The following is a 26,090-nucleotide window of genomic DNA, read 5'->3' on the forward strand; positions in this document are numbered from 1 at the left end:
TTCAATTTATTAGAGTGCCTTTAATTGTTCCTTTTATCGATATAAGGCGAGATTTGCAATGTATTCCTGAGGGATGTGCGGCTTGTTATGGGGAGAAGATTCAAGGAAGGCCAGGGCAGCCCCAACTTTGGAGGCTCCCGGTTTCCGTTTGGATCAGATTCTCAGAATGTGGGTTGCCCACCGCTTGTAAAGTCAGTCCACCTTAAATCCTCTTTCTGTGGTGTCTGTGGGTTCTGGTATCGAAATATGAGGAAGCAGATTTATGGCGGCTGCTGGGCACAACAAATTAAGTTGACAGTGATGTATGAGAGCCGGAGAGCATGGTGATCCCTCAGTAGTGCGGCTGGACGCCTCCTGCTTCATTTGGCTCTTGTTAGGATCTGTTAGGCAGCTAAATAATGAAATTCTGCTGACTGATTTCTGTTTTCCCCTTTTCTCTTTGCACGTCTGCTTTCTGAAACTTCTAATTCCCAGACCCATCCTCATGCCAACAAACTGCCCTTGAAAGATGCTTTCACTTATGAGGACTACAGGTTGGTGTGGGGAGGATGTGTGTGTGTGTGTGTTTATGCGTGTGTGTGTGTGTGTGTGTGTGTGTGTGTGTGTGTGTTGGGGTGTGGCAAGGGATCGATGTGGGGTGTGGTTGTTTGCATCTTTGGTGTGTGTTGTGTATTGTGTGTGTTGGGGGGTGGTTTCTGAGTGATCTGGGGATCTTGGAAGTGGGAATTACTTAAATAGTTAAGTACTTACTTGAGTATTAAGTAAGAGGTGACCTGCTGTGACCAGTTAAAGCCCCGGGACAGGGTAGTCTTGCCGAAGTTCTAATAGCAGCTGGGGTAAGGATCGGCATTTTTCTAACACACAAATAGCCCTCCCCCTGTAGTGGTGGGGTTAGCTGAGGTGGGCAAGTGATAGTGGAGATGAACTTTCATGTAGGCTGGTCATGAGGACTTTCCCCCTTTATAGACTATTTCAGTGTAAAGTGAATTTTATAAAAATTTAAATTCAGTTAATTAACATATAATATATTATTAGTTTCAGGGTAGAATTGAGTGATTCTTCAGTTGTGTATAACATCCAATGCCTACTCCACCACGTGCCTCCTTACTGCCCGTCACCCAGTTACCCCGTTCCCCCACGCCCCTCCCCTCCGGCAGCCGTGTGTGTTTCCTAGAGTTAAATGTCTCTTACGGTCTGTCTCCCTCTCTGATTTTATCTTATTTTATTTTTCCCTCCCTTCCCCTATGATCCTCTGTTTTGTTTCTTTAATTCCACATATGAGTGAAATGATATAAAAGACTTAATTGTGCAGCATAATAAAAAATAGCACGCCTCATCTGATAGACTCTTAGGGGGTCTCTGGTCAAAAAGGAGTTACGTTGTTTGCCTTTCACTGAGGCTTGTGCAGGTGCAGAGTCAGCATTTGGGTAGGAGAAGGTGGTGTGGGCTCGGGGGCAGGGTTCCCGGCCCTGGTGAAGACCGGAGGCCTGGAGATCTCTGTCCCCGGCCCTCCTTCCAGACCCTCTGTCTCCCTGGAACATCCCCCCCTTAATCCTCATCCCTGAGTTTTCTCTGTCTCCGTTTCCCTTCTGGGTCCCCATCCCTCCCCTCAGCCCTAGATTAAATTTTAAATGATGGCGAAGGCGGGCAGCCATCCCCTGGGGCGCCTCGGAGAAGGTTGTGAGCGTGGGTGAGGCGTCAGGCAAACCGTAGTTTCTGGCTGAGGTCTCACTGCACTGGGCTCTGCCATGTGCTTGCTGCAGTTCACCTGTCTTCTGGTCCTTACAGGTGGGCAGTCTCTTCTGTTATGACTCGACAAAACCAAATTCCCACGGAGGACGGTTCCCGGGTGACCCTGGCGCTGATTCCGTTATGGGACATGTGCAATCACACCAACGGCCTGGTAATGACCCCCTCTGCGTTGTGTTTAATCCGGGGAGCTGGGGTGAATAAGCTTTAGAGGGGACATTCCACCGACAGATCAGGCCCCTGTACTGCCGCTCTCCATAGGGAACAAGCAGAACCAAGCCGAGACACCCCTCCAGCCTCCCACAAAGAGAAGCTGGTGTTTTTCTCTTTCTGCATTTGCTTAATCCTAAAAACCAGGAACTTGAATCTTACTCCACTTTCAAAAACCACAGTGAACTGCATTTATTTGCTAAGCCATAATTCCAGCCTAAACATTCATTTCCTTATGTTATTGAACCACAGGCTAACCCAAAGGTTTTTTTTCTTACTCTCCTTAAAATACTGATTGATTGAAGAAAAAAAAAAAACAACTTTCTTCTTTCTTGTTTTTCCTTTTCTGTTCCTTGTTTACTTTCTTTGCTGACTACATTCCCGGCTGTGTGCATTCTCTGATTGCTTCCTGTTCCCTCTCCCTCCGCCTGACACACCGCCACATCTTCGGCCCCGCTTAGTAACCTGCTTTTGTTCAGGAGCCGCTGCTGGTTTCCCTGGTGCTGGGGCAGGAGGAGGCGCGCCGGGGCGGCTGGCTCCTGGCCTCGCCTGCAGCGCTGGCATCTCGGGCGTGGGAAGCACGGGTAGGAGACACTAAGAAAATAAGGGAATTGGGGGATGATTGTTAATTACGATGCGGGAGGGGAGGAAGCCGTGGAAGCCGGCTCCCTGTTCCTCCGCGGTCTTTGGATCCCTGGCAGCGGCAGAGGTTGACGCGCGCTCTGTGCTGAGGTGGTTGTCTGAGATTTCCTGATATCCGCGCCCAGAAATGTGATCAACTTCAGAATATTGTGCATTTTTAAGCATTATGCGGGAACACCAGCTGGGTCACCTTCACGTTCACTCTGTTCTCAACATCAGCTCCCTTCGGTACTATTAGCGGTCCTATGAACAGGCTTAAAAAATGCTGTGAGTATTTCACGTCTAAACCCACAGAACGGCCAGAACACATGTTAACCTGTGCCAGACACTTGAAGCTAGAACATGCTGGTGCTAATTTGGAAAGGTGTAGTGGCAGGCGCACTCGTGCAGAGAGTGAAGAGACACCCCCCATACTTGTATTCCTGCCTTAGTTCAGCCGCGCTTCACTCAGTCAGCCAGGAAGGAGCAGCATGTTTTATTTACTTCCATTCTTTTTTTTTCCCCTTCAGGGCTACCTTATACTGGTTATAAGATCAAACTTTTAAAATTTTTCAAAAAGCTTTTAATGGTTGACTGTAGTATTTTGCTTCACTGGGTCCCAAACTTGATTGATCATTCGAGTTTATTTTTTTATTTCTAAAATTTAAAAAGCTCCGTACTCTATTGTAAACAAACAAAAGGAGTTTAACGGATGCTCCTGTGGGAATGGAATGTGGAGGCTCCCTTCCCCACCAGAACCCGCTAGCACCCGGCCTCCCTGTGGCCCGGGTCCCTCCGCTCAGCACCCTGCAGGTACACAGTCTGTGGTTTTGTGCAAGCCTTTCTCTCTGTGTGCATTTTTGCCCTCATACCCTCACACCCATGCTGGTGCTGGTGTTGCTTTTGTGTAAATGGGATTAAACTATTCACTCTTTGCCTCTAAGAGTAAAAAACAAAAAGTTAGTTCATCTCAAAATAAAAATAATGCACCGGGGACAAGCATGAATGCTGTCTTTCTCTAGTGCTGTTCGTGAAGTCTGCGTCCCGCCGCAGAGCTGGCGAAGCCTTGCTGGCCTTCAGCAGGTCTCTGCAGGATGGTAGTGCCTTTCCTTACAGCGGTTGTTTTCCCTGAATGCTGAACTCCGTACACCTCGCCTGAACCATTTTCCGTGGTCATCCCGAGACTTCAAGGGAGATTGTGTCTGATAGAATTTGAGAATCTATTTTAACACTATGAAGTATAGTATATCACATTTGATAACATTTCATCTCTTTTTAAAAATAAGGTCCTTGAAATGAAGGCCTGGCTTTTCAGACAGTCGACTGTCGTGTGTGTGTCTGTCCTGACATTCGTTGTCTGTCTGTTCTGTCACTGAGGGAGTAGGTAGAAATTTGTAACCCAGCAACGCTGTGCTTCTGACAAAAACCTGGTGCTGGGAGTGGAGATGGGAGAGCCGAGATGTGGCAGTAATTCCAAACCAGGAGCGGCAGAGAATCGGGGAAGAACAAAAAAGGCAGGGTTCGCACCTGGGCCAGAGGTGGCGGCACATGGGAACCCATTTCCTAGCCACTTGGAGAAACAGATTGACTCAGACGAGTTCATGGACATCATATTAAATTGTAAGATGTGATGTATTTTTCAGTTCTGCGCGGCTGGTTTAGAATTAAGCTGCAGGTTTCCTTTCTTGAGCTCGTTCCATTTGTGCAGAGAGCGACACACCAAGTGGTTTATAGGCCGCTGTGTCCATTCCAGTTGTTAAAGTGTGTTGGAGGAACCAGCCCTTGCACTGACTGTGTAACTCTCCCGGTCGGGATAGAAGGGCGTTGGGAAATTCAAGCAGAATTGAGAGAGTCTCTTTTTCAGGGTCTTTCTGGTTGAGTATTAAAACATCCAAAACATTTAGGTTTATATAAGACTTCCAGTCACAAAGACGTGCAGTCTCAGCTTTTTGTAAGTAGCAGACAAGGCTCCCTGCTCAGCCTGGCCCCGCTATACTCCCAACACACACAGCTCTGAGACCCTGGGCTTCCTCAGATGCCAGCACACGCCCACCTCAGGGCCTTTGCACAGGTTGTTTCTGCTGTCTGAAACACTTACTCCCCTGATATCCGCAAGACCACTCACAGAATTCCTCCAGGCAGGCTGCCCTGGGTGCCCTGTATAACATCGCCAGGCCTCCCCTTCAGTGAGCCTACCTTCCCGACCTGTTTATCTCCTGTGTTTCTCCCTATTTTTTTTTTTTGTTTCTTGTTAGCCCTTCCCTGTCCCTCCTGCTTCCCTGACTGCGCTCTTGCTGTCTGCTGCTCCTGCCAGGCCCCGTGTAAACACACTGCAGCTGCAGACTTTCAGGGCTGGGAGTTCATGGGCGGTTCCTATTCCATCCTTATTATCAGAATCCTGTTTTGAGTGATTTTGACATTGGGCAGGATCTTCACAGAGCTGATGTTATCGAGTGTCTTAACTGTGCTGTGAGTGAAGACGTGCCGGATACCTGGCTGCGTTCATTTGTCGTGGCTTTTGTGTCTCTGTTGGTTTGCAGAGCAGCAGCGTGAGGGATTTCTACGGATGCGGTTCATGGACCGTTAGTTCTGGGGATACTGGCTTTAAGGATGATCGTCACACGGCCCTCCCTCCTAAAAAATGCCATGCCCTGGACTCAGAAGTAATTTTTTGGATCCAAGCTGTTGATACCTTTATTAGCAAGTAGCAGTTGCAATGGTCTGAAATGTTGATTCTCAGGACAGAATGAGGAGGTCAGAGTAATTCATGAACAACGGTTTCAGACAATCTGAGAGATTGGGGGGCTGCTCTGAAGGGCAGATGTCTTAAGAAAGAGCTTTTGACGTAAATCGGGGATCCTGTTCCTGACCTGGTGGTTCACGCATCAAGTAAATATTATCAAAGTGTTTCAGGTGTTGGGTACAGAGTACTCAGCCCTGGGGACAGAAGTGGCAAGGGAGCTCCGGGTCTGGCTGGTGGGGCAGGTGTTGGGTGAGAGCGGTGACAGCACAGGGGCTCTGGGAGTGCAGAGTGGTTGGGTAGGGGGAGGGCAGGTACCCCTAAAAAAGTCAAGACTCAGGCAAAACAGGTGTGAAAGGTCCTGGGCATGGGGGAGCTGGAGCAGAGGCCGGCGGAGCGGGGGATAGCAGCTCATGAGGCCGAGGGCGACAGGGGCCACCTCCTCCTTGGCCATGCTCAAGAATTTGGATTTTTTTCCTGTGGGTAGAGTGGAGGCCCCGAAAGGTTTGAAGTAGGAAGTCAACACTGTCGTGTCACTAGAGATGCAGGAGGGACAGTAAGGAGTTTGAAGGTAGTTGGAAGGTTTGTGCAGATGATAAGGACCTCGGCCATGCAGGGGAATGACAAGGAAGGAGAGAGCCCAAAGGATAATTTGGGAGTTCAGGTGCTGACCAGTAGTGGCACCAGGAATATCTTTGTGCCTTATGTGTCAAGATGTGGCCTCGCCTGGCCGCTCAGAACAGGAGAGCTGGGGGAGAGATGCAGCTGCTGGTGGAGGGGGCAGGTCTGGGGCAGGTCTGGGGCAGCGCGCAGTTCTTAGAGATGCTAAGAACATAGCACACAGCTGGAAGTGCTTCTCTGAAAGTTTCAATTCCTCTAATTTCAGGGTAAAGTATGTGCGTAATCTAGAAGTAGGCTTTTCTTTTTCCCTGATTCTTTATCCAACGGAAGACACACTGTCGTTTCTTGGTGGCCACACATGGGAGAAACACTTGCGAGTCAGCTAGCGTTCTCCAGGAGACCTCGCTTCTATCTGTGGGGCTTGCTTTGTGACAAGTGACTGTGCTTGCTGGAGGCCAGTGAGTGAGAACCTACACACCGCATTCTCCTAAGAGTGAGCCTTTACTCAAGGGGTGGAATCTCATATAAGAATCTCTGGTATAAACAGGGTTAATGAAAATAACCAAGCAGTTTTCTCGCAGTTTAGTAAGGCATGCGGGGTGCGGGACGTTTGGTTATCCTTTATCTTCTAACTGCTGACAAAGACCCTCATGAGTGAGGGGACCGCAGACCATGGTGCTCACAGCTGTCCCCCACTCCTCTGTCTAGATCACCACCGGCTACAACCTGGAAGATGACCGCTGTGAGTGTGTCGCCCTGCGGGACTTTCGCGCGGGAGAGCAGGTAGGTGGCAGAAGGTGGGCTGGCCACTGGGCACAGGGTTAATAATGCGCTGATCGGCTTGAGAGGGTGTTAAGTCAGACAGAAAATGGGGGGTATATGTATTTAGGACTGCTTAGGGAATATAGCTTGTGACCTAAAGTTGTAAGAAATGTACTGTGCTTTGGGTCCACAAAGAAAAAAATGGGAACACATGTATTTGCACAGTTGACCTAACATTTGTGATCCTGTCAACTGAAAATAAACTTTGTGTTATGACAGTAGAACACAGTTTTCGATTCCATAAGCTGCATTGTACTCTGTGTTGATTAGAACCTTGTTTATTTATAAACAGGCTGTTTATATCGACGGCAAAAACAAGGGGACGGAGCCGTGGGTCGGGTACTCCACTTTAATCTGTGGATTTTTCTCCCCTAACCTGGGTGGGGGCAGGGCCAAGCCTTTCTGTACGTTTGAAAACGCGCATCTCTGATGCCTGCTTTCTGCCTGTTGGGCTTATGACCAAGCAGTTAATCCCAAAAAGCGGAACTGACGTCGACCGCCGACGTTCCAACTGAGACAAAACGAACAGTCATCCTCCGACAAAGTGCTGATGGGCTCTTCCTGCAGAGGAGTTAGAGGCCCTCCTGCTAGGCGCGACAGCGTCCGATGGACGTTGTCTGACACCTCATTCCAGAAGAGACCCCTGTATTAGAAGGAGGGGGAGCGGTCGCGAATGGTCAGGTGCGGCCGTCAGGAACTAGTCTCGCTGTCCCGGGGACCGGGGGAGGGGGCGGGCAGGGAGCGCCCGCGGCCCAGGCTCCTCTGGGAGGCAGTCCGGCTCCTGCGGCGGCGGGAGTGGCTGCCCTCCGTCACCTGTCTCGGGCCGGGTGGCGGAGGGTCTCGGGACCACAGGAGAGGTACAGTCACTGCAGGGCTGTGGTGTGTCCCTAGTGGGAAGGCCAGCTGAAGTAGAGAACTGACCCATCACCCTGCTCTGTATCGAGAATGATGTTAAATTTCTCTTATATCCCTTTATTTTTTCTTTACCGCATCTCAGATTTACATTTTTTATGGCACTCGGTCAAATGCAGAGTTTGTGATCCACAGTGGTTTTTTCTTTGACAATAATTCACACGACAGAGTGAAAATAAAGCTGGGAGTGAGTAAGAGTGACCGGCTGTATGCCATGAAGGCCGAGGTCCTGGCTCGCGCCGGCATCCCCACGTACGTATAAAAATGCGCACCTCTTCCCTGTGTTCCTTGAAGTGTTTCCGGTTGCATAGTGTTTCGTTGGTTTGTTAACACAACTTCTCCAGAGTGGTTTGTCTCCGTGTCTTTGTCCCTGCTACACAGCACGTTTAGCCAGAGGCGCCGGGAGACTTAGCAGCGTTTTAAGAGAAAGCTCATGGTGTCGCTGGGAGCACTCACGGTCCGTTCCAGGGGACGTGGCCTGAACTCCTCGTTCAGTTAAATAAATACTGTGGATCATTAGTGTCTTTCACCTTGAAAAGGTTAATGACCCGGATCAATTTGTTTCATTTAATTCTTTGCCACCATTAGTTTCTGTAATGAAGTCACGATCCCCAGTGATTTCAAGAATTTCTGGCTAAATTCTTGAGGATTTTCTTGCATTTGAGGTGCAAAATGATAAGACAAGAATTATGATTTATTAGTTCTCCAGGGATTGGAGGAACCTTTCTTAATGAAAATGGATTATCCGGACCTATTTTTATTGAACTTGTCAATATTTAATTAATGATTGAAATGAGAACTCAACATAACTTATTGCTAACATTTTTAAGAACCACGGGCACTCTTGAGTCTGTGAGTGTGTTGTGTGCACCGGAGGTGAAGGCTGGTGGAGGCGGCCCCGCCGTCCCCCGCGGGAGCCTGCCCTATGTGCTTCCCGGGCAGCCAGGGCGGTACTGCGTGTGGTTCCGGCACGGGGACAGGCTCAGTCGTACGGGTTGGGCCCCCTCGAGCGTGACCCACCTGTTTCTTGGTTTGTCTGTCTCTCTTGTTTCCCTTTTGTTGGTTTGTCTTGTTTCTTAAGTTCCATGTGTGAGGGAGATCGTACGGTGTGAGTGTGGCGTGAAGGGCTCTCGCTTGCCGGGAGCAGGTGCCCAGGCGGGGGGACTAACGCGGCTCCCGCTTTTGTCAGGTCCAGTGTGTTTGCGCTGCACTCCACCGAGCCGCCGCTCTCTGCCCAGCTCCTGGCTTTTCTCCGCGTATTCTGCATGACTGAAGGTAAGTGATGTCGGTGGGGGGCGGGGGGGTGTTGACTTTTAAAGAAATGAATGACCTGTAAATCATAGATTCAGATTAAAGATACACGTGTTAAACTAGAGCGCTTTTTGGAGAGGGGGGGATGGCACCATAGCCAGAGTGGATCTGTTGGACTCTGGAAACGTTTCATTCAACCCTTGATGTGTCGGCAGTATTCATTTGTCATAAACAACGGATTCTCTATTGCGTGGGAAGAAAACTTAAAACATCCGGGATCGCCTGAGTGCATGTAAAACTCTGTGTCTGTGGCCTTTAGTCTCTCTGTCACGGTGCGCTGACATCTGTGAGTACCCCGGGCGTCGTGGGGTCAGTGTGGTGTACGGGGGCCACAGGACTTCACTAGGCAACTGGCTCTGCTTTCCACATCCGAAGCTGCCGGCACGCTTTTACCGTCAGGCATCCTGAGAGTCGTCAATGCCGCAAACAGAGTCTGTTTACATCACAAAATGTTTTGTAGCCTCTGATTTCGGGTACAGAAAGTGTTAAATTTATGTATTGAGCCTCTACTTTTTATGTTTGCTTAAGACAAGCCATTTGGGGTTTCTTATACTGAGATTTGACCTCTCGTGGTTGTGTTTTCCTTTTTTTTTTTTTTAAAGATTTTATTTATTTATTTGACAGAGAGAGATCACAAGTCGGCAGAGAGGCAGGCAGAGAGAGAAGGAGGAGGAAGCAGGCTCCCTCCTGAGCAGAGAGCCCGATGCGGGACTCGATCCCAGGACCCTGGGATCATGACCTGAGCCGAAGGCAGAGGCTTTAACCCACTGAGCCACCCAGGCACCCTGTGTTTTCTTTCTTTGTCTGAAAATTTATTCCCCCCTCCCACAAATCCCATGGTCCTGAGGTTTCACTTCAGGTTTCTACTTTTTTTAAGTTCTTATTTAAATTCCAATTAGTTAACATACAGTGTACAGTGGACAACATAGTGGTTCCCCGTATGCCGTGTGCGGGTCACAGGTGCACTCCTTAATCCCCATCACCGATTTCCCCGTCTCCCCCGCACCCCCCACTTCCCCTCTGGTAACCAGCAGTGTGTTCTGTAGAGTTCAGAGTCTGTTTCTTGGTTTGTCTGTTTCTCTTGTTTCCCTTTTGCCTGTTTGTCTTGTGTCTTGTTTCTGAAGTTCCACCTGCGAGTGAGAGCATATCGTATTTGTCTTTCTCTGACTGACTTATCTCAGTTAGCATTATACTTTTTAGCTCTGTCCATGTCGTTGCAAATGGCTAGATTTCATTCTTTTTGATGGCTGAGTAATATTCCACTGTGTATATATACCACAGTTTCTTTATCCATTCATCAGTCTGTGGACATTTGGGCTCTCCATATTTTGGCTATTGTAGATAATGCTGCTGTATACATTCAGGTGCCCGTATCCCTTTGAATTCGTATTTCTGTATTCTTTGGGTAGATACCTAATAGTGCAGTTGCTGGGTCATAGGGTAGTCTAGTTTCAACTTTTTGAGGGACTTCTATACTGTTTTCCACAGTGGCTGTACCAGCTTGTGTTCCCACCAACAGTGCACAAGGGTTCACCTTTCTCCACATCCTCACTGACACACATTGTTTCTTGTGCTGTTGGTTTTAGCTGTTCTGACAGGTGTGAGGTGGTATCTCATTGAGGTTTTGTGCATTTCCCTGATGCTGAGTGATGTTGAACATCTTTCCATGTGTTTGTCAGCCATGCATGCCTGTCTTCTTTGGAAAAATGTCTATTCATGTCTTCTACCCATTTTTAAACTGGAATATTTATTTTTTGGGTGTTGAGTTTGTTAAGTTCTTTATACATTTTGGATACTAACCCTTTACCAGATATATTCTTTGGAACTATCTTTCTCCATTCATTAGGTTGCCTTTTACTTTTGTTGACTGTTTCCCTTGCTCTCCAGAAGCTTTTAATTTTGATGAAGTCCCAATAGTTCATTTCTGCTTTTGTGTCCCTTGCCTCAGAAGTTGCTATGGCTGATGTCAGAGAGGTTGCTGCCTGTGTTCTTCTCTAGGATTTTAATGGTTTCCTGCCTCACATTTGGGTCTGTAATCCATTTTGAGTTTACTTTTGTGTGTGCTGTAGGAAGATGGTCCACTTTGATTCTTTGGCATGTTGCTGTCCAGTTTTCCCAGCAACATTTGTTGAAGTAACTGTCTTTTAACATTGGATATTCTTTCTTGCTTGGTCAAAGATTAATTGACCATGTAGTTGTGGGTTCATTTCTGGGTTTTCTGTTCTGTTCCATTGATATTTGTGTCTGTTTTTATGCCACTGCCATGCTGTTTTGATTACTGCGGTTTTATAGTATAACTTGAAGTCCACAGTTGTGATGCCTCCAGCTTTGTTTGTCTTTTCCATGATTGCTTTGGCTGTCCGGGGTCTTTTGTAGTTCCATACACATTGCAGGGTTGTGTGTTCTAGCTCTTGTGAAAGATGCTGCTGGCATTTTGATAGGGATTGCACTAAATGCGTGGATTGTTTTGGGTAGTGTACAAACTTTAACAGTATTTGTCTTCACAATCCACGAACATGGATTGTCTTTGCATTTCTTGGTGTCTTCCTCAGTTTCTTTTGTACGTGTTCACTGTTTTCTGAGTACTGATCATTTGCCTCTTTGGCTAGGTTTCTTCCTAAATATCTTACTGTCTTCGGCGCAGTTGTAAATGGGATTGATTGCTTAATTTCTCTTTCTGTTGTCTCATTATTGGTGTATGGAAATGCAGCAGATTTTTGGATGTTGATTTTGTATCCTGCAACTTCACTGAAATCACTTACCAGTTCTAGCAATGTTTTGGTGGAGTGTTTTGGGTTTTCTATATATAGTATCATCTCTTCTGCTAATAGTAAAAGTTTTACATCTTCTTTGCTGGTTTGGATGCCTTTTATTTCTTTTTGTTGTGTGGTTGCTGTGGCTAGAACTTCAGGACTATGTTAAATAACCATGGGGAGAGTGGACATCTCTGTCTTGTTCCTGACCACACAGGAAGACCCCTCAGTGTCTCCCCGTCGAGGGTGATGTTAGGTGTGGGTCTTCCATGTACGACCTTTGTGACATTGACGTTTGCTCCCTCTAAACCTACCTTGTGGAGGGATTGTTACGGTGAGGAGGCTGTACTTTGTCACATGCTTCTTCTGCATCTGTTGAGAGGATGAGATGGTTCGTACCCTTTCTTTTATTAATGTGGCGTATCACGTTGATTGATTTGTGAATATTGAACCACCCTTGCAGCCCAGGAATAAATCCCAGTTGATCATGGTGAATGATTCTTTTAATGTACTGTTGGATTCGATCTGCTGGTATTTTATTGAGAATTTTTGCCTCCGTGTTCATCAGGGATACTGGCCTGTCGTTCTCTTTTTCTGTGGTGTCTTTATTAGGGTAATGCTGGCCTCATAGAATGAATTTGGAAGCTTTCCTTCTTTTTATATTTTTTTGATAGTCTGAGAGTAGGTATTAACTCCTCTTTATATATTTGGTAGAACTCGCCTGTGAGGCCACCTGGCTCTGGACTTCTGTGTTTTGGGAGACTTTTGACGACTGATTCAGTTTCTTTGCTGGTGATTGGTCTCCTCAGTTTTCTGTTTCTTCCTGTTTCAGTTTGGTCGTGTCTTTCAGTTACATGTGTCTAGGACTTACCCATTTCTTCCAAATTGTCCAGTTTGTTGGCCTGTAATTTTTCATAATATTCTCTTAAGAGTGTCTGTATTTCTGTGGCAGTGGTTGTTACATCTCCTCTCTCGTTCGTGAGTTTACTTACTTGGGTCCTTTTTCTGTTCGGTAAGTCTGGTTAGAGGTTTAGCGGTTTTCCTAATTTTTTCCAAATAACCAGCTCCTGGTTTCATTGATCTGTTCTATTGTTTTCTGTTTTTGTTCTGTTTCTATATCATTTATTTCGGCTCTGATCTTTATTATCCCCTTCCCTGAGGTTTCACTTGTGTGAGTGTGTGTATGTGTGTGTGTGTGCGCGCGCGCACGCGCGCATGCGCGCATGCGTGTTTGCTCTTGTAAATTAACTTAAATCCTGTGCAAACCAGATTGGGTAGGAAGAAGTGAGCAAGTGAGTTACCGTCTGACTGAACAGTCACTCCTCTGAAGGAAGCTGCCCTAGCGGCCGGGAAAGGATGGATTGGTCCCAGAGGCAAACTGTGGCCTGTGGTGGGGAGTCTGCTGGGCTCTGCGGTCCTCGGGCCCCTGTCCTCACGTCTGGATGCAGGAGAAATGCTGGCCAGTCCAGGGTTTGACATCAGGGTGGAGGTGGTTGAGACTGTCCCCAGACAGAGGCAGCGCAGACGCCAACTACAGAGCCCACAGAGTGGCGAGATGGCACTTGTCCCTTCTGAGGGGCCACATTGCTGGAGACTCACTGTCCCTCAAGTTAGAGCTTCGGTGGGTGTGTACTTTGGGGCCCATTGATTCATTTTGGCGAACCCGAGTCAAGGGTGTCCTGTGGGCTCTTCTTGCATACAAGGCAAGGTAGAAAATCGAAGGTGACAGTTCGTATCCTAAAGGAGTTTATAGCTAAGAGAGAGGACGGTGATACTCGTCCCTGTCATTTGTGACGGTGCTCAGCGTGGTGCGGACTTCATGTAAGTTCCCGTCAGGCTTGTGGGGCCTAGGGATCCCCACGTGACTGATGCGGGAAGTCTGGTTCGCAGAGCAGGAGTGACCTGGCCCTCAGCTAGCAGGTGGAGGCCCCATGCCAGGACCGGCGCTGCTCACGCAGAGCCCACGTCCCAAGCATCCCATGTGGCTCCTGCTGCTTTGCAAAGAACAGGATCCGTGGAAAAGATCTGGTACCCCGGGGGTCTAGACGAACCAGCGTTTGACACGGAGCCAGGCTCAGGAGCGAGGGCCCTGCCCACTCTCTGGGGTGACCACACAAGCGCTCCTGTGGTGCTGGGCGAAGGCGCAGAGCCCCCGTGGGGACAGAGAGGATCTGTCAGGGCTTTGTTAGCTGCAGGCAAGCAGGGGAAGGGGCTACTCACGAAGCCTCCGGTCACATGGTGACGCGGCCTCACGTCCCCCCGTGGGGCTTCATGTCCCCAATAGAGTGAATGAGCCCAATTTCATTGTTAAAAGTAGCAGAGAGAGAAGGCTCTGTTCCTGCCCCTTAGTTTTCCAGCACTGAGGGCAGAACCTGGGTGGGCTTAGGAAGAAAACAAAACCGGTGACCTTGGTGAGGGGGCTTCTGAAAAGAACTCTCTACCACTGAGGAAGCATGTTTAAAATTTTCAGGGCTTTATATAAACTAGGATCCAAAATATAAAACCCCTGAATTTTATCATGATCTTCTGCTAACAAATGCTACTTAATAAATCTCCTTTTTGAACATTAGATTAACTTATTTTTTTCTTAAAAAACAAACGGCTGGAACCCTTTAGGTCTGCTCTTTGTCTTTTGTGTCTCTTTAGTCATAGAAAGACAATTCGTCATGTCAAGATAGTTGATGTATTCTTCTTTGAATTCCTCTAATACTAATAAAAGTTTGGTTTGCTGGCAGCACGGTCTTCAGTTTGAATTGTAAATAGTGACAGCTGTGGGGCACCGCTCGGAAAGGGGTAGTGTCTCGTAATTACATAAGGAGTCGGGGCGGATTTCCTGAGCATGAGCAGGATCGGCACGTTTGGGTCTCGAAGATCCTGTGCCGGGAGCGGGAGTGCTCCGAGCGCTTGCTCCGTCCTTTCCTCTTCTTAACTATGTTTCAAGGTAATTGAGGTGTTCGCTGGTGTTTATTTGTAATTTCTGTTTAAATTCCTGACAAGCGAGGGATAGAGGCACATTTTTCATTAACTAAGGTTCTTCTAGTCCATTTTCTTATTTCTTTCAGTTTGTGGTTTATGTGTTGTAAGAGGAGATAAGGAGCTTTGCCGGGTCCCCTGCTGCCGTGAGCACCAGTCTGACTTAAATTTAGAAGGGTCGCTGGATCAGGTGCTGTCACCTGTTCGTACTGTTGACATTGTGCACCGGGACGTGTGTCTGACCCCGCTGGTGTGATTGAGTGTGCGAGCCCGCTGTGGTCAGGATAGGGGATGTGTCTCTGTAGATTGTCCTTAAAACGTATCCTGTGAAACTGCCTAAAAGCTCTCAGTGTCCCCCATAAAGGCTACGAGGGATGGCGGATTGCGCCAAGGCTTGGTCGGGACCCCGACTCAGGCAAGCTGGGCCTGACTTTCTCTGGAAGAGCCTGCGATGGCCAGGCCCGTCATCCGGGGGAGCTTTTCTCCACAGGAGGGTGACGTCGCTGGGGAAGATCTTTTCCAAGGTGGGCTGCTTGTTAAAATGAGAAGCCGTGCTGTTTCCTCCCTCACAGATGGCTGTTTGTATTTCTGCAGAAGAACTGAAGGAACATTTGCTGGGAGATAATGCTCTGGACAGAATCTTCACTTTGGGTAATTCTGAATACCCTGTTAGCTGGGACAATGAGGTCAGACTTTGGACATTTCTTGAAGATCGAGCCTCGCTTCTTTTAAAAACATACAAAACAACTATTGAGGTAATTCAATGGCTTCAATGAGGATTTGAGCTTTGGCATGTTTTCGGGGATTTTTAAGAAGAGATTCTGTCCTAAATGTAACTGGCTTTTATCAGTAAAATTGTTGTATATCTGACATTGTTCATTCAACTTATTAATATTTTCCTACTTAACACATTTATACTTGACCAAAAGAATTCTACTGAGGCGTTGTTGGCTAGAAGGAGAATCTTAAAAATGATTCAACACTTGTCTAGAATTTTAAGTTTTCTTTTGTGCTTTCCAGGTTTACCATTGTCCCACTAACTTCACCCGTTCCTCCTTCCTTCCTTCCTTCATTCAGCCCGTCGCTGAGCCTGGGGCTGGCAGTGCACGAGACAGACACTGGAACCATTTTTAAATAAGTCAAGTTCCTTGTCAGATGTGGTGGGACCCCATTTGATTTGGGCTCATCATTGTGGTTTTATCATCACTTTCTTGGGGTGTAAATAAATACAACACAACGTAGGCTTGTAAAGTGTACAATTTGATATAAGCGCATAGTCCTGCAGCCACCGCCACGGTCAAGTTCTGGAACCTTCTGTCACCCCTTGCATTTCCCTGGTGACCCCGTCCCTGGCAACAACTGATCTGCCTTCTGTCGCTGTGCTTTTGCTGATTTAGGCTTCTTATAATTAATGTTGCTCATTTTCATTTCCCAGGAAGACAAATCCTTCCTGAAAGACCACGACCTCTCTGTTCGCGCAGCAATGGCCATCAAGCTGCGCTTAGGCGAAAAGGAGATTTTGGAAAAAGCGGTGAAGAGCGCGTCTGCAAACCGGGAGCACTACCGCAAGCAGATGCAGGCGGGGGCCGCGCTGCCCCGGTGCGAGGAGGGCGCGGCGGGCGCCAGGCTGCCCCTGGCCTTGCGGAACCTGGAGGAGGCCGGCGCGCAGGAGGCCCTCACCCTCACGGAGGCCGTCAGCAGGGCGAAGGCCGTGGAGAACGGGCTCGTGAATGGCGAAAACTCTATCCCCAACGGGACCGGGTCAGAAAAGGAAAGTTTAAGTCAGGAGGAAAGTGAAAGAGCGACGGAAAGCACCAAAGAATGTTCTTCGGACAGCACGGAGGGCGGGAGCGCGCAGTAGCCCGGAGAGGGCGCCGGCGGCGGGGAGTGCGGTTGAGTGGAAGTTCGCGAAGCCCTGTACATCGCTGTGTTTTCTTGTTCACTTTCTTCTTTCTGCAGAGAGGAAAACATGTTTTTGCTGCTTTATATAAAAATGATTTTTTTTTAAGTTATTTAAAAAAAATCTAGCTTCCTTCTTTAAGATTGCCATCTTGCTTCTGGGCAAAACAAGTTATCAAGCCACCACGAGGTGCTTTGGAAGATTCTGTAGACCCATTGTGGGCAAATGTGTTTTCTTCCTGGGGAAGAATGCGGTTCTGCTGTCAGCTGTGCTTTTGTGGGCCCGTCATCCTGACAACCGAGGGAGCTGCTCTGCCTCCTGCAGCGGGACTGGGTGGCGGCGCTCTGGGGGCTCAGCGGGGGCGGGGGCGGCGGGCGGTTGCACAGCACAGAACGGCCTTGGGGTTTGGCAACTTGAGGGTCGGGGCAAAACCTTTTGTTCCCCCCTAAAAAAATAACACCTGGTACTGAAAGAAAAGTGAAGGTGGCAACCTTATTTTTAATAGTTTTAAATGTTGATGATAATCCTAATGATATAAAGACACACACACACATCTAGTGATTTCTAAAGATTCATCTGCCTTTTGTGTTTTGTTTTCCTGTGTTAAGAACTTGTCCTTCTTCCTTGAATCACAGTAGGACATGCATCATTCTAATTTCCAGCGTTGACTCTGATTTTACGGTGTCGCGTTTGATTGCCCGCGTCGTCTTGGAGCGGCTGTGGACGGCGGCCGCCCCCGCTCGCCGCGGCGGTGTTCAAAGTGAGGCGGCTCCCTGGCTTTTCTGGTTTTCACAACAAGCTAGAGATTTTCAAAGCTACACTTTTGAGTAAAAAGCCTTATTAAAAGGAAAACATGATTAATATTTTCTGTCTATTCCTTTTCTTTAAGTGGGGACAGAGCCTTTGAACTGAGCCTTGATGCAGACGTCCTGCTTGCTCTCGGAGCAGGCTAGAGCCGGTGTGAACGCAGCCTGCCCCCGAGCTCTGCCTGCCCTGGGGAGGCAGAGGAGCAGGATGGGCCCGAGGTCGCCGCTCCCTGGCCTGCAGGGGGAGGGCCTGGCCGCAGCAGGCACACACCCGCAGGAGCTCTCTCACGTTTTTGGGGAGGCCAAGGCCCGGGATGGTGAGCCCCAAAAGCCCCCAGTTCTCGGGCCGCGGATGGCCGGTCTTCCTCAGCTGTGAGTTCGCACATGGTCTCTGAGGTCCGTGAAGGGCATCACTCCCGTGTGAGTGACTAGCCCCGCCGTCTTGGGACCAGTGCTGCACGCAGACCGTCTTCAGAATGCGCTCCCTGTTTCTCCTCGGGGGAGACGCGGTCTGCGGATGAGTTGCTTAATCCTGCGCGAGGACGCGTTGTCTCCCAGAGCCCAGGGGGCGGTTAGACACGAAGGGCAGGTGACACTCTTCCACGCCGCTGGCCGCGTCTTCCCATGGGGGCTGACGCCCGTAGCCCCTCGTCAGTGGGCCTGCAGCTCCGGCCTGCAGCTCCGACCCGACAGCAGACTCGCCCGTCAGCTCGCATCAGAGCGCTTCCCCAAGGTGCGCGGCGCCTGTAAAACCCACGGGTCAGCTTTTGAGGTGCTGTCTGCCCTGGCGGGGAAGCCCCCCGGAGACCAGGACTTGAATCACCGATACGTAGATATATTTTCTCGTTGGTTTCCAAGTTAAGTCTTGGATTAAATACAACCTTGGAAAAATTATGTACAGCTGAGATGTAAAATAGTGTCAGGAGATTGGGTGGTTGTCAGATATTCCCCGGAAAAGACGCGAGTCCAGACGGAGCCGGCAGAACCGTGGGTGGGAGTCGGGCTCCGGGTCCTGGCCGCACCGCACCGCTGATGGGGCTCGTCACAGCCCCTGGGACTCTGTTTCTTCTCTTCCTTGCACGGTGATTATCAGAAGCCCCTGCTTAAAAATGTGAAGATTGCTCTGACCACTACCTCCCCCCGTGGCAGGTGTGTTTGTGCAGATAACTGGACCAAAAAGTGATTATATAAATTAGGCTCTGATTCAAGGACAGTCTTTGCATTTGTGACCTAGAAATGACCCTCATAAGAACTAAACTCTTTTTTTTTTTAAAGATTTATTTATTTGAGAGAGAGAGCCTGAGTGTGCACACAGAGGGAAGGGGGGAAGCCAATGCCCCCCTGAGCAGGGAGCCCCACAGGGAGCCCCACAGGGCGCCCCACCCCAGCACCCCAGGATCACGACCGCTGAGCCACCCAGGTGCCCCAAGGGCAGAACTTTTGCGGTAGGAGGACAGAGTATCTGTCGAGCAACCTCGCTTCCCTGAGTTGGCCGGACTTGCCCTCGGCTGACGGGAAGGCCACGGCACACGTTCGTCACCCTCCTGCCCCGTTTGGGTGCCGCAGAGCCAATGCTGGTGCACAGACACTTGGAACCACAGCTCAAGCATTTGAAAATCGAGGAAAAGTGATTAAATTGGCATTGAAGAACCCTCATTGCCATCTGTCATGAAAATAGACCTTTCTCTCAAATCATTTTAACAAAGTTTACTTTTTTCTTAATGCTTTTGGATATGAGGCTGTTCAGGCTAGTCTCTGGACGGATGCCAGCCTCTGCTTCTGTTTCTCAGCTTTGTGTGTTATTTGTGTAAACACTTAGCAATTAGATTTCACCAGCCTAGAAAAACCACCCAGTTTCTCCACGCAAACTGGCAATTGATAGGTGACTTGCCCCAATAGTTCCTAGAGCAGGCTCACAACGATGTATGCAGGTATGTATGTGTGTATGTATTTTGAGAGAGAGGGTAAAACATTAAAAATATTCTCAGGTTCCCAGTGCGATGCACAGGGTTATGCTAAATTAAGCCTCCACTAAACGTAGTGATTTTTCTGTAAATCGTGACTTACCGTATTTCTTTGGTGGTTAGTATGTACTTGTTGGAGTGAAAGAATTGAGAAAAAAAAAACCCAAACCCCAAACCGTAGAAAGTACCTGTGACTTGAACTTAGCACTAAAAACAGGACGGTCCGTAAAGAAAATGAGGAGTCATCCCGGCGTCTGGTTTGGGGGGTGAGTTTTAAAAAGCCCAGATCTTAAAGTGCTGTAACCATGGCTACGGGAAGAAGCCTTTTATGGGATACACTGTGCCGTGTTCATATTACTGATCTGGCAAAGCGGCCCATTCAGCAGGGTGTAGCGGATGCCCCAAGCCGGGATGTGGGCTCAGTCAGCTTTGCCTGTCAGCTTCGGGCAGCACAGAGTAGAATTCAGTCGCCTCACCAGGGTCAGCCGACTGCTCTCATCCGCAGCCCCTTACGTAATGTAGTCCTAAAATCCTGGGTGTAAACCGAAACGGAGTAACTGGGATTGTGTTTCAATGCACTGGCGGACGGGTTATTCCCATGACGGGCGCTGCAGTGCTGGTCCTGGGTGCGCCGGGCTGAGGGGGAGGAAGTCGTGATGTCCCTGGAGCAGGGGGCGGTGGGCTCAGTCACAGTCTCCACAGAGGCACAGCCGGGGCCATGGGGTGGGGAGGCAGAGGGCCCCCGAGGGAGGGAGCACTTTCTCAGGACAACCACCAGGGTGACTGGTGAAGACGGCGTTCTAAACGTCCCAGTGCTCTGGTTGTACTAACGGCTTTGCGGAGGCGTGGGGAGGCCATCCGCGGTGGCTCAGGGTGTGGATTCCAGTAGGTCCGGGCCCAGCAAGTGAGCTCATACCCAGGCTGGCGACCTGCTGAACATTCAGGAAATGTGTGTTACTGCCCTGCTGTAAGTGTGAGCCGTCATCAGGACGCGGGAAATGTTCAGGGGACTGCGGGTAGCAAAAACGATCCCCGCTCTGCCGACACGCAGCTTGCCTCTGTCCGTGGGTTTGAGGAGCTTCCGACCCAGACTCAGCGGGAGCTGTGACCCTGATGCCATGGCAGCTCCTGTGAGTCATTCGAGATTCCCAGGAAACCCTTGGCTGCCCTCGAGGTGGGACGGCCGCTTGAACAAAGGATCGGGCCGACCCTGCCACAAGTCATTAGAGGGGTGGACTGTGCTCTGGTATTCGGGGGGGGGAATGCCAGAGGAAAGACCTCCGACGGGCTCTTCGGGGTCTGTGCACCTTGCGGCGGGGACAGGGACAGCCAGGAGGTCCCCGCCTCCCAGGGAGGAGGGATCCCGCAGGGACTGAGTCCCGAAGCCTGTGCCCAGCTTCCAGCAGGGGTTTTACCGACTGGGAATGAAGAAGCTTCTTGAGATGGAAGGAGGGACGATCGCCAGCCCCGTGAAACACAGGTGCTGCCGCTGGCGTCTCCTTCAGAAGCAGGAAGGCAGAGAGGCTTGTATTTGGGGACTCAGCATGGTTTCTGGAGTCGGGGGCGTTCACGCAGGTTGTCACACTCGTATCGGCTTCGACTCACACGTGTTCGTGTGCGTGTGCGTACATTTTATGGTGCACACTCGCACACAGACACGAACGTACGCATACATGCCTGTGGCTGCGTGTGTGCATATGTGCGCGTGTACAGCACTCTGTCAAGACGCGCATCTACACGTCCGGGCCACAGAGACCCCCAGGCATGGCCTAGGCCCGACACATCCCGGCTCACGGGCACGTGCAGGTGGTGCTCCACGGCCCCGGTGTCTGGCTTAGGAACCGGCCCCTTGGGCGCGCCCTGCACGGCTCCCCGACGAAGCCGACGCCTCCTCCTCCTGCAACCAGGTTGGCGTGGAGTCTCTCCCCTTGTTTCCTTCTGCACCCCAACCCTTCCAGAGTGTTCCAGTAGAAGAGGACTGTGTCGTGGCTTGAACCTCAAAGCAGCCTTTCCTGTCTGAACAGGGCATGGCTCTGGAGAGGCTACTTCTAGGCTAACCAGGGCTGCTGAAGTCGGGGTGCCTGACCGGGTGGTTGCTCTCGGGGCGTGGTGCCCTGTTTCCTTCCCTTCTGCAGACAGGGCCAGGAACCCCCTCCCCCACGTGCCCCGCCCCCGCCAGAGCTCTTACCCCATCCTCACATGCTGTCCGTCTTTCATGCACGGGACATTTGCTCTCTGGGAAGGAAACCCTCATATGAACGTCTGCTCCGCCGAGGCTCCGTCGTCCAAGAATATCTGCATCTGAACCTACAACCCACATTACAGACCTGAAGAAGCTGTTCGTCCAGAAAACCCGACGGGCGCTGACACTGGGCAGACCTAACGCGGAACCCTGAGCGCTCCTTTCTCCACGGTGGTCTGGGCGCCACGGCAGCTTCTTGAGTTCAAGACCTTGATTTTCTTCTCCGCAGCATGGGCTGATGACGGTGGTTGCCGGGAGGAGGAGCTGTGCGTTTCTGGGAGATCCTGGCGCGGTGCCAGGAGCAGAGTAGGTGCTCAGGGACGCGCTCCCGTGTCACAGACGTGTCGTGGCAGTGAACCCGGGAGCTCCACCGGCAGTGGGACCCCAGGCTCCACATCCTGAGGGAGTGGACGCCACGTGTTGCCATCAGGCCTGTGGTCCGGGAAGGCGGACCCGTACCGTGTGCCATGGTCGCATCCCCCAGGCGACGCCCCGACCTGGCACATCTCCCAAACTGACAGCACTTGCTTCTCTCCCACATGCCTGTCCTGAGCAGGGAGACCGTCCTAGCACAGGCACATCTGACTTTCTTGGCTCTCGGTTCTCAAGTAAACCTCGCAGGCAGCTCAGAGCAAACCCTCCCCGGAGCGCAGGCCCCGTGACAGGTGAGGGCCGCCCCCGAGGACCCCCCCTGTGCCCTAGCCGGCTTCGGTCCTGGTGTCGGTGAGTCCCGACCTGCACCTGCAGAAACACCTCCTGCTTTTTCACAAGAGACTTACAGGGCAAGTTTGGGTCTCTTCGGTCCCCGGCAGTAGTGACGATGCACAGCTTCGGGTTACGTCCTCTCACGAATTAAGTATCACGCCGTGGAGGCCACAGGTCACGGCGGTCCGGGAGCGCCGGTGGAACACACCTCGGGTTTTCCAAGGACCAGGACGGGTGTTCGGGGAAGTCGGAGCCGGGGAGGGGGTTTGGGATTTCCTCCCCCGCTCTGTGCTCGGTGCCGGGCGTCAGACCAGTCAACCAGGGCACGTTCGCCGCCGCCGTCCCATGTCGCCAGCCGCCTCCCCCCCCGGCAGCAGGTGCTGCCCTCACCATATCGGCCGCTCTGACAGAGGTGGCCTTCGACAGAAGAGCCCTGACCTAGGGCTGTTGTCCCGACACTGGGGTGCTCGGCGGGGGTGGGGTGCGGTGGCCTGCTGCGGGCTTTCGGCCACACGCGCAGGCGGGTGCTATGGAAGCCGGGACCCCTGCGGCAGGGACGTCCACAAAAAGCCACCAGCTCAGTACCGGGTTGCAGACACGGTGGGCCCGGCCTGTTCGCTAGTAACTGGGGTGAGCGCACGGCGTGCCGGAGCCCGGGAACACTTGGCTTTCAGCTCTTACTTCGCCGTGGCCGAGAGGCTGTCTCCTTCAGGGACGCACTGGGCCATTCAGTCGGATGTGGCCAGGGGAGGGGCAGGGGTGAGGAAGGACGTCCAGTGGGCCAGGCCGTCTTCTCAGGGGCTCGGGACAGCGGAGGTTTGACTGAACAGGCTCGAGGGGCAGGGGCTTCCCCACCAGGACCCAGACAGACTTGACCTGCTGCCTAGGTGGTGCCCAGGGACCCCCACCCAGGTGGCAGAGGCAGATGGCCAAGGCCCAGTGGGACAGACGACAGAGTGCGGGTCCGGTCATGATGTGGAGCTCACAGGTGGGTCACCCCGGGTCTCAGTGCCCTCGGGACTCAGCCCCTGTTGCTTCCTGGATGCACTCTGGGGCAGTGACCAGCAGTGACCCAATACCAATCTGCGCTGGGCGCCACACCACGCTCCGGAATACACGGCGCAGGTGCTCGCAGACGACCGGGGTGGGGGCTCACGGAGGACCCCCCCGGCCCGGCCCGAGGATGTCACGGCTTCCCTTTTCCTACTCGTAACAGGAAGGAGCCCACCAGGGCTCTCTTTCCACCACCTACAACATCACACATGAGCTGCTCTTTCTCCGTCTGACCTTCCCCCTTCCTCTCACTCCATCACCCCTTCATTTCTGTCACCAAACAACAGAGAATGTGACTCTGATTTCTTTTCCCGTCTCCACTTCAGTGCTCTGAGAACGTGTCTCCGGGAACAGGGGTCATCTTCAGGTTTTCTGACATTCTGGGATGTTCAGAGTGAGTGGCGGAACTCTAAGAGGGGACCCGACGTCACCGCTGTAGAGGGACTCCGTAAGGGACAGTGAGGTCCCTGTGTGCTTTGCGGAAACAAACGTGTTCCGAGGCTGGCCTGGGAGAGCGTACCCCGTGGGGATTTTCTCCCCTTTTCCCCAGACCTGTCGGCAGACGCCCGTCCCCGGATGAGAGCATTTGAGAAACGACCTGTTGATCCCGCGGGGTGTTGACCTGTCTACCAGTTAATGGGACAAATCACAGGGCCTCCCCATCCTCCACGGACCGCTAACAAGGAAAGGAGAGGGTCCGGGGTCAGCGATAGACTGAGTCAGGCGTAGAGGCTGTCCTCAGTTTCCGCTTCATTCCTGGGGCTCGTCCTGTCGTTCATGGCTCGAGCCACCTTTGGTCGAAGTGGCCAGGCTCTCTGTCCGTGAACAGTGTCTTGCAGTGTCTAGAACCCAAGTGAACAAGCATGCTTCCCTGAAACCAATACAAGACGACTCGCGAAGGCATCAGATAACTGCAGCCTCACTCGAAGGAAGCCGAGACTTCCAGCAGCAATTAAATTGCGTGATTGGATACAGGGAAATTTTTATAATTGCCCACAGGTAGCAATTTATTAGGATAGATGTTACTTACGACATGTGTCAGGAAGGTCAAAGTTTATACTTCCTTGGACATTAACCTAATCTTTGAAACTCTTAAAGTTACACTTTTTGGTCATTAATTTTTTTTTACAAGCAGAGATTTTGACAATTAACCCAGTTAATAAAGGTCAAATTTCAATTTTTTTTCCAATTTCTGGAGCACTTAACTTATTCCTTTTTGAAAATGGGCAGATAGAGGATGATAAGTAGTTATTAAATGAGTGCAGGCTGTAGTTCCGCTGTCAGACTGACGGTCGTGAAACAGCCGATCCTGGGAGAAGGGAGCTGCTGTGTATCTGATGGCCAGGGGTAGATTACAAGCTGAGGAAATAGGAAAATTAAGCCCCAATACTGTGCACAGTTAGTTAGGATAATATGAGTACGTGCACTTGTTAAATCACCGCCGGGTCCTAGCCATTCAGCTACGCAGACTTCAGGCTTCAACGGTTGAATCTGCACATTTTAAAATAAGCGATTTCTGCAAACTCGCACCAAGTACGACGTGAGTTAAGAACCAGCGTGTCACCTGCCGGGCTGCGTCCTTCAGATGCACCCACAGATGGGCCAACGGCAGACGAGGCAGCCGAGTAGCCCTGACCAGAGGGCGGGCGCCGTCGGAGCCCTGCGCCCCGCTTCTCCACATCGCCCCCGTGGGCACCCCCACCCCCCAGAACGGACAACGGAAAGCAGAGAGAGCCCACAAAGCCCTCCTTTGCCACGTAAACAAGATAAAGCAAACCGCCCTTCCCGCTGCCGTGGAAACCTCCCAGCGCTGAGGCTCAACTCCCCACAAGCCTTCCTGCGGACGCCTACCTGCGACCCCCCAACCCCATTCCCGGTCCCCTGCTCCGGCAGTGCCCCCTGGAGGCAGCGTCCCCGGGACCAACCGTCCCCAGGAGGCTGCTCAGAGAAAGGGAGCCCAGTGCCTGCATCCTGTACCCTGGGGAGCAGGTCCCTTTCCAGACGTAGCCAAGAGCCTGACCGGAAGGCAGGCTTTGTTGTTGCTGCCGTTGTGCTGCAGAAATACGGCCTTCTTGGTACCGATGGGCTCAACATTCAAGAACCAGTACGTCGAAAACGCACGTATCTTGCACCTGTGCACCCCGCTACACCAATGCCGCGCCCGGAGCCAGCGCCCTGCGTCCTCCGCCCCCACCCTCTGGCCCTCCCCCACGGCCCCACCTGCTTCTCTGTACTTAAACTCTAGAGCGGAGGCCTGGGCTGCTCCTGCGTTGCACGCTGACCCTTTGCAGTGGCTCTCCGAGGTCCTCCGAGCAGCCCTGTGCTGTCCTTGCATGTGGCGGGGGCCACAAAAGGGCAAAGTAAAAGGAAGTCCAAGTCGTGAGCGCAGCCAGAGGGCGTGAGCGTGTGACTAAAACCAAAACCAGTCCTGCTAGAGATTGTTAGGGGTGACGTTGCCTTCCTGCTCTGCTCCCAGCGATGCCACCAGCCCGCGCCGGCGGACGGGGTGCCAGGGCGGAAGCGGCAAGTCCTCGGGAACGGGTGGCATTTGCGGCGAGTGCCACCTGCACGGACGACACAGGGAGGAAAAGCCGGGGAGTAGAGCAGCATCTGCCGATCCCCGAAATATCCCCGCGGGCTGCAGACGTGGGTTCCATCTGAGCGCACCTGATGTCTGAGCCCTTCGGGGGGCTTGGTGTTAAAATAAG

The 26,090-nt window shown here is 51.3% G+C and overlaps 1 protein-coding gene across 9 annotated transcripts in view; it reads left to right on the forward strand.

Moving 5' to 3' along the window:
• SETD3 (SET domain containing 3, actin N3(tau)-histidine methyltransferase) overlaps positions 1-17,475 on the forward strand; it is a 79,965-nt gene extending 62,490 nt beyond the window's left edge. For 6 of the 9 annotated variants that reach the window (XM_082737645.1, XM_082737647.1, XM_082737648.1 and 3 more), the window contains 7 exons: positions 475-533; positions 1,789-1,903; positions 6,650-6,724; positions 7,761-7,927; positions 8,865-8,950; positions 15,307-15,467; positions 16,148-17,475. In XM_082737645.1, the coding sequence (XP_082593771.1) occupies positions 475-533; positions 1,789-1,903; positions 6,650-6,724; positions 7,761-7,927; positions 8,865-8,950; positions 15,307-15,467; positions 16,148-16,573 (1,089 nt within the window). In that variant the 3' untranslated portion in view covers positions 16,574-17,475. The remainder of the gene's footprint in view (positions 1-474; positions 534-1,788; positions 1,904-6,649; positions 6,725-7,760; positions 7,928-8,864; positions 8,951-15,306; positions 15,468-16,147) is intronic. The other 3 variants (XR_014313539.1, XR_014313540.1, XR_014313541.1) reach the window with 1 other exon arrangement.
• Positions 17,476-26,090: the final 8,615 nt, after the last annotated feature.

The sequence above is a fragment of the Mustela nivalis genome (genome assembly GCF_964662115.1).
Source record: "Mustela nivalis genome assembly, chromosome: 6".
NCBI lineage: Eukaryota > Metazoa > Chordata > Mammalia > Carnivora > Mustelidae > Mustela > Mustela nivalis.